The following is an 18,201-nucleotide window of genomic DNA, read 5'->3' as shown; positions in this document are numbered from 1 at the left end:
TATGATATGTATACAAATTTTATGATATGTTTGTTTTTCTTAAACACGTCATTTTCTAATTGAATTTATTATGCCAGTTAGCACTCACGCAACGCAAATTACATGCGGATACAAAAAAAACTTGTAAGCAAAATGTGAGTGTTGGGCTCAACCTAGCAATCAATTGGAGCACGATGTTCACATGCAACCATTAACTATTGAATTGGATTGGATCTTCGGTTGACTCTCTTGAAAGCTTTTTGCTACTTTTGTATCTCTCTTATTAGTCAGATTCTTATCTCCTGCTACTTTTGAGTTGTGCCATTTAAATACTTATGTCCAAGACTTTTCACCAGAAAATTGAACATTTTTTCTCCAGTTGGAACACTTTTATCCTTTTAGGCCCAATTTGTATTCACTTTTTACACAACGCCCTGGTAATTGTACCTACAAAAGGAGGGTTTTAATTTGTAAGTCAAGCAAACGGTGTCTAACTCAATAGAAAAAGGACTTTGATTTATAGACTAATGGTCTTAAGTTTAAATTTCATGGCACTTTAATAGCGTGTGTGTGAAAAATTTCAAATAAAAAATTGTGACTCATAGTCCAAGGATCAGCATTGATATCAAGATTTATGTCAACTTGAGGGTTTTTTTTCCCATGGATATAATACTTCACGGCCAATGTTTTGTGGAGTTGTGTTTGGGATAGTGGCTTGCGCACGAAAAAGCGACTGTTATTTACATTTCTCATTTGTGAATTATACATAATATTATATGTTTTATTAATTACAATTTGGGGTTAGGTATGCTAAACATTCAATCCAACTCAAAAAATGGATATGTTTGGATGGTTAAAAGTAATGTATGGACGGTTGGGAGTTGCTCTCGCTCGGGTGACGTATGACTCTTAGCATTTTCTTATTTGTGGATGTAAAAAATATGTGTTTAAGTAAAATGGGGGATGCTAAAAATTCAATCCAGCTCCAAATTTGGTCATGTTTGAATATGGTTAAAGGAAACTCAAATTGAAGGTTAACAACTAATAATACATATCTTGGGTTTTAGTTGGGTTGCGTCATATATACGATCTGATCTGAGTGTGAGCCCGACATTCTTCTAAGTAAGAAGAAAAAAGAAAGAAAGAAAGAAAGTTACGGGCCCACGTCACAGCTTTGAAACGATGTGTTTTCAGATAATTGTTGGGTGGTGTATGGTTCCTTTTTAGCTCTTCCCGATCCTCCACGTACACGTGTCACGAGATCCGCCCTTTATAAACACCGAGTCGACTTAAGGAGAGTTTCTTCGCGATGAACTCAGAAACCCCAAAACGACAGAGATTTCGTGGACTGTCGCACGGAGTGGGCCCCATAATCCTCCAGTGCATTAAAACTCTACAGATGTGGCAGTGACATGTCAGCATAATCCTCCTCCTCCTCAGGTCAAAACTCGCACGACCTCTCTCTCTCTCTCTCTCTCTCATCATCCGTCCTCGTGGGTTGTCTGTCTCTAGCTGTCCAACTCTCCTTCTCTCGCTCCTCCGCCTTACGCAGAAGGGAAAGTTGGTCTGTGGTTGAATGCGCGCCACGGCTCACTTTAGCGAAGGTCCGTAGAAGACATGACTTGTCTTGTCCCCACTGGTTTTATTATTATTTTAATCTCTTTTTTTTATTTTTTGTTTGAACAATGACAGTCTAACCGGCAGTAGCGTCAGTTGGGTTGTCGTTTTAAGCGGGCGAACCAAACACAAAGATGTCGTTGGGTGATTTGGTCTAATGCAAACCAGGAATTAATTTAGGAGGAAAGAAATCCGAACTTGAGTGTAAGAAAATGGATTTATTGTCCTCGTCAACTGGTCGGCTAACCCGTGTAGACATTTTTCTTTTCTTTTTATTTTTCGTTCATTCTTCAAGTATTTAGTGTGTGGAGGGGAAGAGAACAAAAATGGAAATTGTGAAAGGAGCATAAGTTAACGGTATGCTTGTTTGGGAGTTTTGAAACATGAAATATAATATAAATGCAGCTTTGGATCGGATTGAATGGTGTGATTGTTTGCTACTTTTTCCAGCTCATCTAATAGCTTTAATATTGGACCTTCCATTGGCTTTGTAGGAGTTGGATGTTGGAACAAACAAGAAATTACAGGGACCAAACTGTTTGATAATTGACTAGCTTTGCATGTATCGATCCTTGGCCTTCTTCACATGGTGCAATACCCTACCAACAACTACATGGACCAAACTTTTCCTTTTTCTCACATACCTTGGTTTGAGTTCATCACTAATAAAACACCACTTGTATATGTCACTTTGGGACTCATAAACAAGATACGCGACATTCAATTTAATTTATGTTTCCTGATATGTGACGTTAATATTATTTAAACACGTAACTTGAATAAACAGATAAAATGACATGTCAAACTGTTTATTTAATGATGACATACTTTTAAGAGCTCTCTTTAAAGAGATTTGGGCAGTAGCTAGCGTCGGCAGCCAAAGTTGGTTTTCTCATCCAAAAAACCAAAAAAGGGTCCAATTCTAAAAGGACCACAGAGAGAAAAAAAAGTTTCAAGAGAAGCAAACAAAACCAGAGGTTGATGAGACCCCACGCATAATAGGGTTGGTTGGCATGATTATGGAGACGGCAAATTTGTACGTTAATTGGACCAAGGATGTTGGCCTAAGCATAAGATAAGAAATGGTTAGAAAAACCACCTAATTTCATATATATAGCCATGCTAAATTTAATTGCAAGGTCACGTCATTTATTTCTTGTCTCAACCTTGTGTTTTTGGTATCAATTCTCATATGCTTGCCCAACCAATTAATTTAAAATAAAATAAAATAATTTGATTTCTCTATGGGATTGGCAATTGATGCAAGAAGCCTTGGCTTTATAGGCTTAAACTAAAAGGTAAAAAAGAATGCCTAAAGCATGCCTAGAGGCTAAGAGGGGGCCTCTTTCTTTCCTTCTTTTTCATTAATAATGTAACAATTATGACATTCTTTAAGAGGCCTAATTGGCTTGATGTTATCTGTCGGGATTGATGTTGTTCTTGTTACTTCACCAAAAGCTTTCAACCTTTTCACAAAAGAGGGATTTTCCGTAACAGATTTGATGTTGTTACTTATTAATAAAAATATCATAAATGTCAAAAACATTTTTACTAATAATGTGTTTTCTTTCACAATATATTTTACATTCAAAACTATCTATGTAGTTTTGGAATTGAAGAGTTAACTTTATACTCTTACGCGATTAGAATTTGTTAGGGTTTGAAAGATGTTTTAAATGAAGTTTATAGTGAAAGAATTTTAGACATATATGCAATCTCAGTGTCATGAAGATTAAAAATAAATTGAAAACAGCTGATTTGACCTAAAATCTACCAAAAGTGTTAAAAAAAATTTTTATTTAAACAAATAAGTAAACATACTATATATATAAAATAAAAAACATTGTTAAGTAAAGACATAACTTTGTGAAATGGTTGTGACATATTGAGATTCTCTGGTCTCCGTCTAAAGTTATGCTTAGGTAATGTTGACAAATCTTTTGAAAAGTAGTTGGTGTTTTTCCTCAATTTGCCGTTTTCGTCTTGTAGCTCATGACCATCAGTTTTGGCTTCTACTCAGGCCTTGAATATTTTGAGAAGTTGTTTCCAAAAAACAAAGAAAAATGATTTGAGATGTTTTTTTGGTGAGAAAATTTTGAGAAGTTGTACGAAGAAAAATAAATGAATTTATGTTTTAGAAAAACACTTGTGTAAAGTTCCTTAACCGGAAACAGAAAAACTTGACGTGAGAGTAATTTTTTGGTAAGACTCTAACATCGTTGTGTAACATGCTAATACAATGTTATGAATCCAACCAAATTATAACACATTTACAATTAGACCCTTAAATCCTAAGTTGTGAACCCTAAATCCAGTACAAATTTATAGTGGACAATGATTTGAACACTATTATTTTAGGCTCATTTATTTATTCTCTGAATGCAAAAAATGAACTGTAAACCATATAATTTGGAGTGCATATGGGCAAAAGAGAAAGTGTCGAGATCGCTATCCATTACAATTTGTGCGAACTTGTAATAATACATCGATAATTTTTAGAGCGATTCCTCCTTACTAAAGAGCGATTCCTCCTTACTAATAAGCGAGCGTACGCACTTACTGTACGAGCGAACGAGCGTATACACCCTTCTCTCTCTAACAAAAGAGAAAAGAGAGAAGAGTGTATACACCCTACTACCACTCCTCCCGAGTCTCCACACAAAGCAACCACTTCTCATCTCTTTTACCATTTCACCCTTTTTACCAACGCTCCTTTCCCTATCACACCCCCTTCACCGGCCCCGACCAAAACATCGCGGACCCCCACTTCCCCACCAAACACTCCCCTACGCTCCCTCCTGCGCGTGTTCCTCATTTTCCCATTAACCATGCGCGTGACACTTCCGTCACGCTCCCGCGAGATCGAGTGCACAAAATCCCCCAAAGGTTGGTACTAATCCTACGGGCTGGTTAACCGTTAACCAAGGGAAAATCAAAGAAGAGTCAAGTTTAACTCGAGGGTTGAGTTAAAGTTTGTCTTTTTGACTGCTCTGATTTCGGAGCCAGTCCAAGTACTAGTTACTGGTTACTTAGTTTCACTCGCGATATTTTCTCATTTTATCGCTAATTCTTTGAATTGATTTGTTAAATTTCAAGAAGAAAAAGAAAAACCCATTAATCTTATTGGTTTAAAGATTTGTTTTGTTTCGGTTCTGGAGAGAGAAAACCTCCATGTCTTCAGATCTGATTACATCTGAATGAATATATGAACGACAAAAACGAAGATAAGGAGGAAAAATTCAGGTGAGAGAGACACGGTGAGAGAAGAGAGAGTGACCTGATCTTATTAAAGCTTGGAGCTTTTTAAAGTAATGGAGCTAATTCACAGTGAGAAAAAGCAGATGGCTACTGGGTAATGAGAGAATCTAAACAGTCATTCTCTCTCTGATTCCTGTGTGTTTCATTGAAGTGAAACAAGAAGAAGGGAAGGGGCTAAAGCAAGCAAAAACAGAGATGAAAGAATTGGAGTAAAAAAGTGAACCACACACATACTCGACACTCCTATTTGGTAAAATTATTTTTTATTGCGACGATTTTGTTGTACCCAACAAAGGTAAAAAACTGTGAATTTAATGCCGTGATTGTTAGAGGTCCACTTTTTATTCACTTTGTTTTTGTATTAACTCATTTTGGGATCTTTGTTTTTCTTGCTCACAGCATTTACTCACTGAATCACCAAAATCTCTCTCAAAAAAGTGCAAAGCCTTTTCCCTTTTCTTCTTCGTTACCATGAAGTTGAAGCCTTTATTGCCTTGAACCAACAGCAACATTCTAACAACAACAACAACAACAACAACAACAACCAAAACCAGAAAACAAAAAAACCCCAAAACACTCACTGTTTTTCTTCATCCGGGTACCTTTTGAAATTGACCCAAAACCATGAGAGACTCAGAGAGAAGCTTGGATCCTCAGCTATGGCACGCCTGTGCCGGAGGCATGGTCCACATGCCTCCGGTGAACTCAAAAGTCTTCTACTTTCCACAAGGCCACGCAGAGCACGCTCAAGCCCATGTCGATTTCTCATCAGCCTCCCTCAGAATCCCATCTCTCATTCTCTGTAGAGTGGCCTCCATCAAATTCATGGCGGACCCAGAAACCGACGAGGTCTTCGCCAAGATTAAGCTAAACCCAATTGAAAACAACGAGCCTTATGCCTCGGATGAAGACTCCATGGAGGCTGATGGGTCTGAAAATCAAGAAAAGCCAGCATCTTTCGCTAAGACTCTTACCCAATCGGACGCTAACAATGGCGGTGGGTTCTCTGTACCCAGGTACTGCGCTGAAACCATTTTTCCTCGATTGGATTACTCGGCCGACCCGCCGGTCCAGACCGTGATTGCTAAGGACGTTCATGGCGAGATATGGAAGTTCAGGCACATTTACAGAGGCACGCCCAGGCGCCATTTGTTGACCACTGGGTGGAGCACATTTGTGAACCAGAAGAAGTTGGTGGCTGGCGACTCGATTGTGTTCTTGAGAGCTGAAAATGGTGATCTTTGTGTCGGGATTAGGCGAGCCAAGAGAGGATTGGATGGCGCTGGTGGGCCTGAATTGGCATCTGGGTGGAACAACAGCCATGGAGGAGGCTCTGGAGCTTGTGTTCTTCCATATGGTGGGTTCTCTGTGTTTTTGAGAGAGGAGGAGAACAAGATGGTGAGAAACGGGGGTGGGAATTTGAGTCCCAATGGGAATTTGAGAGGGAAGGGCAGAGTGAGGCCTGAAAGTGTTGTTGAAGCTGCAACTATGGCGGCAAATGGGCAGGCGTTTGAGGTGGTTTATTATCCGAGGGCCAGCACGCCGGAGTTTTGCGTTAAGGCCTCGGCGGTGAGGGCGGCGATGAGGGTGCAGTGGTGCTCAGGAATGAGGTTCAAGATGGCGTTTGAGACTGAGGACTCATCTAGGATAAGCTGGTTCATGGGTACAATTGCTTCTGTTCAGGTTTCTGACCCAATTCGCTGGCCCAATTCCCCTTGGAGACTTCTACAGGTATTGTATTGTTCTGTGATTTGGTGCTCAAATTGTACTTCGTTTTTGGAATTTTATTGTCTATATTTTTATTTTTATTTTTATTTTTTTTTTCTGAGGTTGTGTTCTTGGGGCTGTTCTTGCATGTTGTCCTGTTTGGTTTGTTGGTAGGGACTAGGGAGAGAACAATCAGATTTCTCTTCCCTCATATCATGTCATGTCTTGCATCTTTTGCCTTGTATCAGTTTGTGAAAATTCTTGAATCCGAGGTCTCGAGGTTTTGGCTCTTCTCATTTGGTTAGATGTGCTGAAATGTTTTTGAGTGAATCAGTGTGTTTTTAGCTTTTTGACCCATTTGCAGGGCTAAGACAAAAATGATTTACAACATGCCAAATTCACAGTTTTTCATCTCCCCCATCTTATTTTGGCGAATTGCTGCAGTTCTTGCTTCCTTTATGTTCGTCGGCCACCATCCTTGTGTGCTTGGGCTGTAAATGCGGGGTCTGAAGCACCAAACTTCTGTTGCTGTTAGAACAGGTGTCTGACATGACTTTCATGGAGCTCACATGCTGCCATGATTCGATATGGTCATTCGTAGTAGTGTGGGACATAACATTAGAGAATCTATATTGTTTTAGTTGTGGAACATTTCAGCCTTTCTGCTGAAGTTCCTAAATATTCTAAACAGAACACATGATGTCCAGTCCTCTTAGTTGATAAGAATGTTATCATCATTCTTAAGCCAAACTCATTCCATCGGTCTTACTGTGCGCAGGAAGAATTGTAAGTTATGTTATAAGAAAATTTATGAACTCTACATGGAAAGACAATATTAACACTGTTCTTTAGTACAGCCAAACTGTTTAACTATAGACTCAGTTTTTTTGTATGTTACCTTCTATTGATGAATATGTTGCAATTATGTCCTATTTGTAGTCTGTTTAAAAAGTGCAACCTCATTTGATCCTGCTTTGCATCACTTCCCATTTACATCTATTGACAAATCACCATATTACAGGTGACGTGGGATGAGCCAGATTTGTTACAGAATGTGAAGTGTGTCAGCCCATGGTTGATTGAACTGGTATCAAATTTTCCCATGATCCACATGTCACCCTTTTCACCACCAAGAAAGAAGTTGCGTCTCCCGCAACCAGACTTTACTCTTGATGGGCAATTAACATTGCCATCATTTTCAGGCAACCCCCTCGGGCCCAGCAGCCCCTTGTGTTGTCTACCTGACAACACTCCTGCAGGCATACAGGGAGCCAGGCATGCTCAATTTAGAATATCTTTATCAGATCTCCACGTTAACAACAAACTGCAGTCGGGGCTGTTCCAATCCAGTTTCCAGCGGTTTGATCAAAATTCTAGAATCTCCAATGGCATTAGGGCAGGCCATACAAGCAGCAATGAAAACCTTTCTTGCTTGCTGACAATGGGGAATTCTAGTCAGAACTCGGAGAAATCTGATAATGTGAAGAAACACCAGTTTTTACTCTTTGGTCAACCAATACTTACCGAGCAGCAGATTTCTCGGAGCTGTTCCAGTGATGCAGTTTCACAACTTCTTACTGGGAAAGATTCAAAAGATGGGAACCAAGATAGAACAAAGTTTCTTTCTGATGGTTCAAAATCTGCACATGGGATGCAAGTTTCACTAGAAAAATCCTCTAATGCTGGGTTTCCATGGAATAAGGATTTTCAAGGTTCTGACTTTGACCTGGATACCGGTCATTGCAAGGTTTTCATGGAGTCAGAGGATGTGGGACGGACTCTGGACCTCTCGGTTCTTGGCTCTTATGAAGAGCTGTACAGGAGGCTGGCCAACATGTTTGGAATAGAAAAACCACAGATGCTGAGCCATGTTCTTTACCGGGATGTGACAGGTGCTGTTAAACAAACTGGAGTTGAACCATTCAGGTATCATTTATTATGTTATATCTTTCTTTTCTGAACTATTGTCATATGAATTTTGAACTCTGCATGGAGTCTTAACTCCCATTTCAGGTGAATTTGGTTTCATCAGCGATATATTTATTCGCTTTTCTTTTCTCTCTCCTTTTGTTGGCAATGCAGTGATTTTATGAAAAAAGCAAAAAGACTGACCATTCTAACACATCCAACCGGTGAAAGTATTGGCAGGTAAGTGAAAAAAATGATCTCACGCTTAATAGATATATATATATATATGGATCTCTCTTCCAATGCATTCATTTCTCTTCCAAACATATGGAGAAACTTTCCAATCTAATGTTGAATATATGAGAAGAGCTTCCTACCTGGATATTGATTTAACGTGAAACTTGAAAAACTGTTTTGCAGGACGTGGATTCGAGGAATGCAAAATGCGGAAAATGGACTCAGCGCAACAAATAAGACTGGTCCTTTGAGCATATTTGCTTAGTCTAGTATGGCTTTTGAGACTAAATCCAAGAATACTGAATGAATGTTGAAGTGGTTCGCTTAATTTTTAGTTTAGGAGAAATGGGATATTGAACTCCTCTTATTAACTGTGTCATCTTAGTATATTTCTCGTGCTAAGTGTACATGTTGTACTCAATATTAATAAAGCCCAATGTTATGGTGAAAATTTTGCATGCCTGTCATCTCTGCATGTGATCTATTTTCTTTTAAGACTCAGAGGTCATGTTCTCACCTACATAGTGTTTCTAGGAAATGCAAAGAAGATTTCACTCAAACACATCTTCAGCATTTCCATGCTTTTGAAAAATCAACAAACATATTTGCATTTAAGAGAATGACCAAGTTCAATGGCCAGTTCAACCTTCATTAACCCAATTGAAGTTAGAAGAATTTTATGTTGGCTTCATGGTAAGGTGAATGATGACACCAAATTAACATGCACCCTTATGTCATGTGTCAGGCAAAAAAAAAGAACCACTCTAATTTTGTAGTATTATTCATACAATACCAGATCAAAAAATTGAAAAGGAAAATAGTGCAAAGTAGGTTTAGTTAAAAATGAAAAACAAAACAAAAATCATGATGAACCCACTGGTTGTTGGGATTCTTAAAAGACATGAAAAACCCACTGGTTGTTGGGATTTGTTTTTAAGAAAACCAGGTGCTTGGTTGGCTTCCATGATATGCATGTTAAGCGTGAAGCCAATTACATGTGAAGTTGATTCCAACAAAATGGTATATAGAGACAGATATACTTTAATACCTCCACTCTTAGCTGCCAATAGTACACAAAAATATCTCCCATATTCTCAAATAAAAGAACAAATTCAGAAGGAAAAAAAAAAAAGAAAAAAGAATCCCATGAACAAGTCAAAAACATGTTTATGGTGAAATGGAATCTAAGATGATTGAAAAAGGTGAAGGGCTTTTGGGTTCATGAAATTGGCATTTTGTTTTTTACTTTATTGAATTGGCTTTTGCTGTTGTTGGATGTGCATTGGCAAACAATGTACCCATGTCCTACTCTTTGGTGTTTTTTTTTTCCATTCCATTCCAAATGTCTTACATTTTTGCCCTTTTATGGTCCAAAGAATAGAAAATAAAACTTTTTTATGCTTCATAGACTCTGTCTTTTGTCCTTCAACTTCAACATAATAGAAGAATTGCATGAAAATGAAACCTCATTGAATTTACATTTTCTATTTGCCACTTAGCTTCCACCAAACATTGAACCCTTGACTCCTGCTTTATAATATTTTTAGGAACTTTGATCTTCGTGTGCTCAAAAATTTATATATATAGTAATTATTGTGCGGACGTCATGTATTTTCTATTACCCTCTATGATTTTCTCTCTGTTTACAATAACATCAACACGATAATAAAGTGTGAACATCTGGATGAGAGAATAACTATATATATATATATATATAAAATTAACAAGTTATAATCTTTTATTTTTTGGGGTCCAAACAAGTTATAATTTCCAATTAGTGGTCTAATGGTATTAAACATTCTATGATGAAGAGGTCTATACAAATTTTGTATTTTGCTTATAGAAAAATAAAGTCAGCTGAGAGGGCGACAAAATTATGTTTTCGACCATTTTATAAGGGTAATGATTTTCCCACTCCAATTTATCCACTTACACTTTTTTTTTGTTATAAAATGAAGTGTAAGTGGATAAAATTGGAGTGGGAAAATCACCACTCTTTTATAATTTAAATTAAAAGAAATTAAATTATATATAATTTATTGACATAACCTGGGCCTCAGAGCTTGGGATCTGAAACCCCCAGAAAACATGACCTGCCTGCCCTGCTCAGTAGACCACAATTTTTCTTTATTGTTATTATTTTTTAAATCCCAACAAAAATTAAGTACAAAAACCAAATTAAAAAATTGGATTTCCCAGCCCAAAGCAAACACACACGTGGCGTGGACCCAAATGACAATTAAGGAAGGGCTGATGACATCAGGAGTCACGTGCGGTCCAACACTTGTGTCGCCTTTTTGATGGCCGGGCCTTTTTTATTTTTTATTTTTTTATTTGCGGTCTAAACAGTTGATTTTGGTGGTGGATTGGGTTTAGAGATTAGGGATTTGGGATTGGGATTGGGATTTGACTCCACCTAGTCCACTTCTTGTTGTTTTAACTTGTTAATCACTGAAAACGATGCGTTTTGGTTCAAACTAAGTACACTCAAACCCAAGTGCCTATTTGTTAATCTGGGGTTAATTAGTGACAATTAATTAGGGAAATTGATATTACTTGTTTTGCTTTGAAATTAGAAATGTTCATGTTAGCCAGTACTAAAGACCATGGAGGACTGTGGGATTGGAAATTGTGATGTTACTCTAATTTTCAAGTGTATCAACAATACAATTATTATGAGAGCCACACCATTTTCTTTCTTAATCATTTACTTGAATTTAGATTTTTGGGTTATCTTTCTTTAAAAGGTTTTTGTATGGTCTTTCTCCATCTTTTGATCTTCTACATCACTTATTTCTACTACAGAAAATGACTTGGCCATGAATCTAATAAACAAAGATTATAGAGAACATGGCAATTTGAAAATATGATCATGTTACTTTGAAAACCTGTAGGCATGAGTTACTCAAATTGGCTCCGCACCTGCGAAGGGCTTTTTTTAAAAAATTTTAAATTTATTTTAGAATTAAAAAATATAATGGGTAGTTGTGTTCCACAAAAATAGGATCTATTATCTTTTTTTTCTTTTTTCTTTTTAATTTTTTAATATGAAAAAATGTGAATTTACCATATTATCCTCATTTAATTAATAATTTCAATTCTTAATGTTTGCATTAACTAAGGGCATTTTCTGGTATTTTGAATATTTCATCATTCTCTGCCTTTCGCTTTATATATACTAGCCCCTTGGCACATGCGTTGATTTTCTTTTTTCTTTTTTATTTTATTCTTAGAATTAAGAAAAGAAAATATGGGTAGTTATATTCCATAAAAGTATGACTTATTATATTATTTCATTTTTATTTTTATTTATTTAATATGAAAAAATGTGAATTTACCATATTATCCTCATTTAATTAATAATTTCAATTCTTAATGTGAATTTACCTATTATCTAGACAGCCCCGATCTCTTGGACCACAGGGGTCCAAGAGATTGTGGTCACCCACCGTTGGATGTTAATCTAATAGTTCAAAAAAGTTTCTTAAAATGAGTGTAAGAGTGAGTGAACCGTTGAATTTACATCCAACGGTGAGTTGACCACAAATCTTTTCAACCCATGTAGTCCAAGAAATCGATACAACATAATAATTTTTTTTTTAACAACAGGCTAAAAAACTATAATAAACCTTTTTTTTTATTTTTGGCCAACATTTCAATGCATCTTTCTCAACTTCATGTTAAAAAAAATATAAAAAAAGAAAAGAAAAAGTGAAGGGAAAGTCAAATAGTCAAATGGTCAAAGAAAGGATTGGGGAAAGAGCCAAAGAAGGAGTGAATTGTGCAAAGACATAAACATGTTTACAATAAATTCATATTTTCCTCTCTCAGTTTTTTGCTTACGTTTTTCAGTTCCAAATTCCGTATATTACGGGATCCGAGTTTCTCGCATTGGGATAGGAAAGTGTCTTAATGGATCATTAACACATCAACAACATAATATCTGCACAAATAAAACACACTCAACAAAAGATATTGTGCCCTTTAAAAATAATAATACTACACTCTTATAACTATATCATTCTTGTTTTTTTATACGAAAAAGAAAATTACAAGACAAAACCCTTAAGGCAAGCAGGCCGAAAGAGGTCAAAATAAAAAGGAGATACAACTGATACGAGAAGAAAGACCGTGCATAAATGTCCTCGGACACAGTCAATTATCAATTTGGAGTCCCCTTCTACAATCAGATTTCGCCATTCATGATCAAGAGCATGAACTAAAGCATAACGCATGGCAACACCTTTAGCAGCCGTGATTGTTGCCCCTCCAATCTTTGTATTATTATTATTTTCCGGTTCTTTTAATATTCTTTAAAGCATTACTTAGCTAATGTTGTAAGCATAATTCTTAAGCGGTCCAGCTTGGAAAGCACTGAAAGAAAAATAAATGGATAGACTTAGGTGCTTATCTGCGCAACAAGTGGCAACTGTGCATGAGCTATATGTGCGCAACAAGGACAACGACATAACCAATGTTTGATTGATTACAACATATGGAGAAGTAGATAAATCATAATTCGACATGAATTATAGATATTTTGTTCGGTAGCCCATCTTTTCTCAAACCACAATATATTGGACCTGCCTGTCATTTATGTCTAAATCACAAAATATTGATTAAGAAGAATAATGCACAAAAGAATTTAAGTAATTTGAGTTGATAGTATATAATAGGGCTCAACACGGTTTGGTTCATCAGATCAAGTGGCTGAGATTGTCCACTGAACCGACTAAGTTATTGCAAGAATATATATGGGACCGATGCTAACCCACTACTTGTCCATCGACCACAGTTGGCTCACCAAATCAATGGTTCAGTGCGGGTCAATTTTGGTGAGTTCGAATGAGAACGATGACGAGATTTAGTGACGATGATGACGATCATGGTGACATGACAACGAGATCTTGAGAGCATCTATAGATGACAAAGGGAGAGAAGACTTCAAGAGAGACGTGACAAAGAGAATTTATGTTCGTTGTGACTAATTGAAGGAGACGAAAGGTAAAAAGATTAATAAATTAAAATGACAAAAATGTGGTGCGAGGAGGACTATAGTAAGTTTTGAGCCGAACTAATAGGCTTGTGCCGACTGGAAAATGTGAGTTTTTCAAAGCAAAAAAGAGAGTAATATGGGCCGGTTTAGTTTGGTTAAACCACCGTTTTGTAAGTTCAAAACCGTGAACAAAACTGGCTTAGTTGATCTTATTTGGCTTTGCCATCGAAATTCCAACAAAAGAATAAAACATACCAAATCGGCACCATCGTTCTAGTTCGGCCGGATTGGCCAATTTTTCGTTGCAAATGTCGAACTCTAGGGCAGGAGAGAAACTCTCATGCAACGGGGATAATACTTTTTGCTATCCCCGATCAATAATACAATGAAACGTATGACAAATTTTTCACTTATCATTGTGTTATTAATCAAAAATAGCAAAACAATGATACTCTTGTTACAAGAAAAAAAATAATTTCCTCGTACAAGGCCCTATTAAACCCCCAAAAAAAGAAACAAAAAAAGGGGCCGGAATGTGTAGTATAGACCTATAGAGGTTTCGAAATGAAAATGAGCCCACAAAGTACAAAGTATGAGAGTCCTTAAATATATTACTAGCCTCTCCGCACGCGCTTCCGCGCTTGAGAGAGGCTTTTTTTTTTTTTTTTTTAAAAGTTAAATTTATTTTAGAATTAAAAAAGATAATAGGTAGTTGTGTTTCATAAAAATAGGATCCATTATCTTTTTCTTTTATATATATATATATATATATATATATGTAAAAGTGTGAATTTACCATATTATCCTCATTTAATTAATAATTTCAATTCTTAATGTTTAAATTAACCAAGGGTATTTTTTTTAGTATTTTGAATGTTTCATCATTCTCTGCCTTTTGCTTTATATATATATAGATAATAGCATAATGGTAAAACCATGCATCCTTTTATCCTTTCCGCACGGTGGTGAAGGTAATGGAAGCTTTCAGATTTTCAGTCCAAAACAGAAAGCGTGGCTATCCATCCACTATCCAAAATTCAAACATAATAGAACCTTTTTGCAGTTTACATTACTTCATTGTCTTCTTCAATTATGGGTCAGTTTGATATTGATGTGCTGTAAAAATAATCGCTGTCAGATTTTCTATGAGAAAAAGTAGTTTGACATTTGGTAATTTTTTTTGTTAAAAGTGATGTTGGTGCAATAATCAGTTTCTAAGTGTTTGATAAATTCTTTTTGTGAAAGTATTGTGAGTTGTGTATAATGACTAAAAAAGGCATTATGTTGAAATGGTTTTTCTGTTAAAGTGTTTGATAAAAGGAAAAAAACTTTCACTTTCACTTATAATTTTTTTTTTTTAAGTATTAAATATGTTTCCATCACACCCTAAAAATTATTTTAATTATAAATTAAATTAAATATTTGTATCCAAATGCTCTAAACTAATGTTTCAAGTTAAATCCAATATATTCCATTAAAAATAAATATTCTATCAAAAAAACAAAGAAACAAAAATAGGAACAGAAAAAAATTAAATATTCTTGCACTGACTTAGTCGGTTGAGATCGTTCACTAAACCGACTAAGTCAGTGCAAGAATATATATGGGACCGACACCAACCCATTACTCATCCACCGACCACAGTCGACTCACCAAATCAATAGTTCAATGCGGGTCGATTTTGGTGAGTTCGAATGAGAATGATGACAAGATTTAGTGACGATGGTGACATTTGACAACAAGATCTTGAGAGCATCTATGGATGTCGAAGGGAGAGAGGACTTTAAGAAAGACTTGACACAGAGAATTTTGTTGGTTGTGGCTAATTGAAGGAGACAAAATGTAAGATTAGTAAGTTAAAATGATAAAAATCTGGTGTGAGGAGGACTATAGTAAGTTTTGGGCCAAACGAATAGGCTTATGCCGAGTAGAAAATGTGAGTTTTTCGAATCAAAAAAGGAAAGTAATGCAAGCTGAACCAATTTAGTTAAACCTTCGATTCGGAAATTCAAAATCGTGAATGAAACTTGTTGAGTTGATCATGATTCATGTTTGAGTTACCCTCGAAATTCCAACAAAAAAATAAAACATACCAAATCGGTACGATCGTTCTAGTTTGGCCAAATTGGCCAATTTTCTTTGCAAATGGCAAACCTTAGCGCATGAGAGAAACCCTCATGCAATGGGGATTACATTTTTTGCTATCCCGATCAATAACACAATGACACGTAAGATCAATTTTTCATGTGTCATTGTGTTATTAACTGGGAATAGCAAAACAATACTATCCCGTTATAAGAAAGTTTTTTTTCCTAGGGCAGGCCCTCCTATCATACCTAAAAAGAAGAAGAAGAAGAAGAAGAAGGCATAAAAAAATAAAAATAAAAAAAGGGGGCCCTAAACCATAGCCCTATAAGGGTTCCGAAATGATACCGAGACCACAAAGTACAAAAGTATGAGAGTCCTTAAATATATAATAGCATAATGGTAAAACCATGCATCCTTTTATCCTTTCCGCACGGTGGTGAAGGTAATGGAAGCCTCCAGGGTTTCGGATTCTTCAGATTTTCAGTCCAAAACAAAAAGCGTGGCTGATCCGATCCATCCACCATCCAAATTCAAACATTTGCAGTTGACATTACTTCATTGTTTTTTTCAATTAAGTTTGTGTCATGAAACACCAGGATAATATGCCAACTGACACAAGTTTTCATGTTAAGTTTGTGTCACTCAAATCAAACGGAAAATAGAAAGAAAAAGAAAGTAAAAAAGGAGAGATGACAGAATTGAAGAGCACCAAATACGGGACGGATTAGCAAAGACAAGACAAGATGTTACACTGAACAGAGACATGAAGAGAGACCAGAGAGAAAACAGAAACAGAACAGATGCACTCAGATTTTCCCATCGAAACCCACAATATGCCTTTTTGTTTTGTTTTCTTTTGTTTTCTTCTTTTCTTTGGGATCTAAAACCAGTAAACTCCCAATTCTAACTTGCAACATCTCCCATTAAAATGGTTCGCCTATACAACAGAAAACCTATTCTTGCATTCACACAGAACTTTGCAATTTCTTTCTGTCTTTCCTTGTTTGCCAAGGTTTCTCTTTTTTTTTCCCTGTTGATCTGTTGAGATTTGAGACAATGAATTCGTAAATACTTTTTTCCTCACGTCACTTCACACGTCTTTGCCAACAATGGGAGCAAAAGCTAGAAGTCGCAAACAACATATATTCTCAGCTGGACTCTGGTGGACACAGGAAACAACTGCATTAAATTTGTCCACAATATCATGAGCAGTTGATGGTTTGTATAAGTTCAAATCAACATTATTTGAACAAAATCTGTATTTTAACAGAAATTCATCTCTCTGTCTAGACCATGTTGATGAGCACGCTCATCATCAATGTAAGAAACAATGCAGAGCTTTGAAATTTCCGATGTCCAAATGTTTACGATACGACGATCAATGCCCATAAACATACAGGCCCCAAACTCTTTACTCAACTCGTTCACATTGCGTTTAATCACTTGCAAGTGAAAGTGTTGAGGAAAAAAAAAAAAAAAAAAAAAAAGTTAAAACAACAGAGTTGGGTTCCAAAGCATTTTGCATCTTTACGTCTCTCTAAACTAGTGGCATGTTTACTAAGGCATAGACATATAGAATTATCTTCTGAGCAATCAAATCATTTATTTCTTAAAATGTTTTCCACAAAACACAATGCATAACATATGCAGTCTTGAAGAAGCAGATCATATCAAAAAATGAAAAACACAACCCACAATCTGCAATGACAAAACAGAACAAGCAATATCTGATTGCTGCCCAACAACAATTAGCCATCAAATTAATTACCCAACAATTGACAATTAACAATTAACATGCAGGCAATGACATAATTAGTTAATTAATTAATTGCCACCGAAGCCCTTAAGCAAAGAAAAGAAACGACGACGTAGGTAGGTAGGAAGAATTGAATTGATGAGTTTCAGTTGTAGTAGAGTTCGAGGCCCATGCCGTCGTGGATTTCGTAATCCTTGAGAGTGATGTGATCCTTGTAAATGTTGTACCACTTTTGGATTCGGATCTTATCGGCTCGGGTCCCCGTCTGGGCCGCCACCAGCTTCTTCAGGTCGCCTATGGTGTCGTCCTCGTTGCATTTCACCCGAACCTTCTTTCCCAGCCTGTCGTTCAGCACCACCTCGATCATCTTCTTCTCCTTCTTCTTCTGCAAGGTTTCAAGCCCTAAGGCCCCTGACCCCTATCCCGAGTTTCTCTGGATTCGTTGTCTACGGACTTGCAGAGGCGCAAAATACTTGTAATACCATATTCACGTCAGCACAGCAGGCCCTTCTTGTATTGGATTACAGTGCAACAATACTGTTCTTCTTAGTAAACGGAAAAATACTATTTTATAAAGGGAGATTCACTATTATACCCAATATGGAGGCCTAAATTATAAAAATATCCCATATGAAATGGACTTTATAAAAACACC

At 36.5% G+C, this 18,201-nt stretch overlaps 2 protein-coding genes across 3 annotated transcripts; one reads left to right on the top strand and one right to left on the bottom strand.

Moving 5' to 3' along the window:
- The first annotated feature begins 4,828 nt into the window (after positions 1–4,828).
- LOC117631510 (auxin response factor 18) lies at positions 4,829–9,173 on the top strand. Of its 2 annotated transcripts, XM_034364717.1 has the most exons (5): positions 4,829–5,149; positions 5,254–6,585; positions 7,583–8,487; positions 8,644–8,709; positions 8,890–9,153. In XM_034364717.1, exons 2-5 carry the CDS (start codon positions 5,479–5,481, stop codon positions 8,969–8,971), a joined length of 2,160 nt encoding a protein of 719 aa, XP_034220608.1. In that variant the 5' UTR covers positions 4,829–5,149; positions 5,254–5,478; the 3' UTR covers positions 8,972–9,153. The 2 variants fall into 2 exon arrangements, with proteins under 2 accessions (XP_034220608.1, XP_034220607.1); XM_034364716.1 differs by having other exon boundaries at positions 4,873–6,585; positions 8,890–9,173.
- An 8,288-nt stretch (positions 9,174–17,461) lies between these two features.
- On the bottom strand, positions 17,462–18,067 carry LOC117632256 (ubiquitin-like protein 5). Its single transcript, XM_034365694.1, has one exon. It carries the CDS (start codon positions 17,911–17,913, stop codon positions 17,692–17,694), a length of 222 nt encoding a protein of 73 aa, XP_034221585.1. The 5' UTR covers positions 17,914–18,067; the 3' UTR covers positions 17,462–17,691.
- Between the last annotated feature and the right edge of the window lie 134 nt (positions 18,068–18,201).

Source organism: Prunus dulcis, chromosome 6 (assembly GCF_902201215.1).
Source record: "Prunus dulcis chromosome 6, ALMONDv2, whole genome shotgun sequence".
Lineage (NCBI taxonomy): Eukaryota > Viridiplantae > Streptophyta > Magnoliopsida > Rosales > Rosaceae > Prunus > Prunus dulcis.
This window is presented reverse-complemented; position numbering and strand designations above follow the sequence as displayed.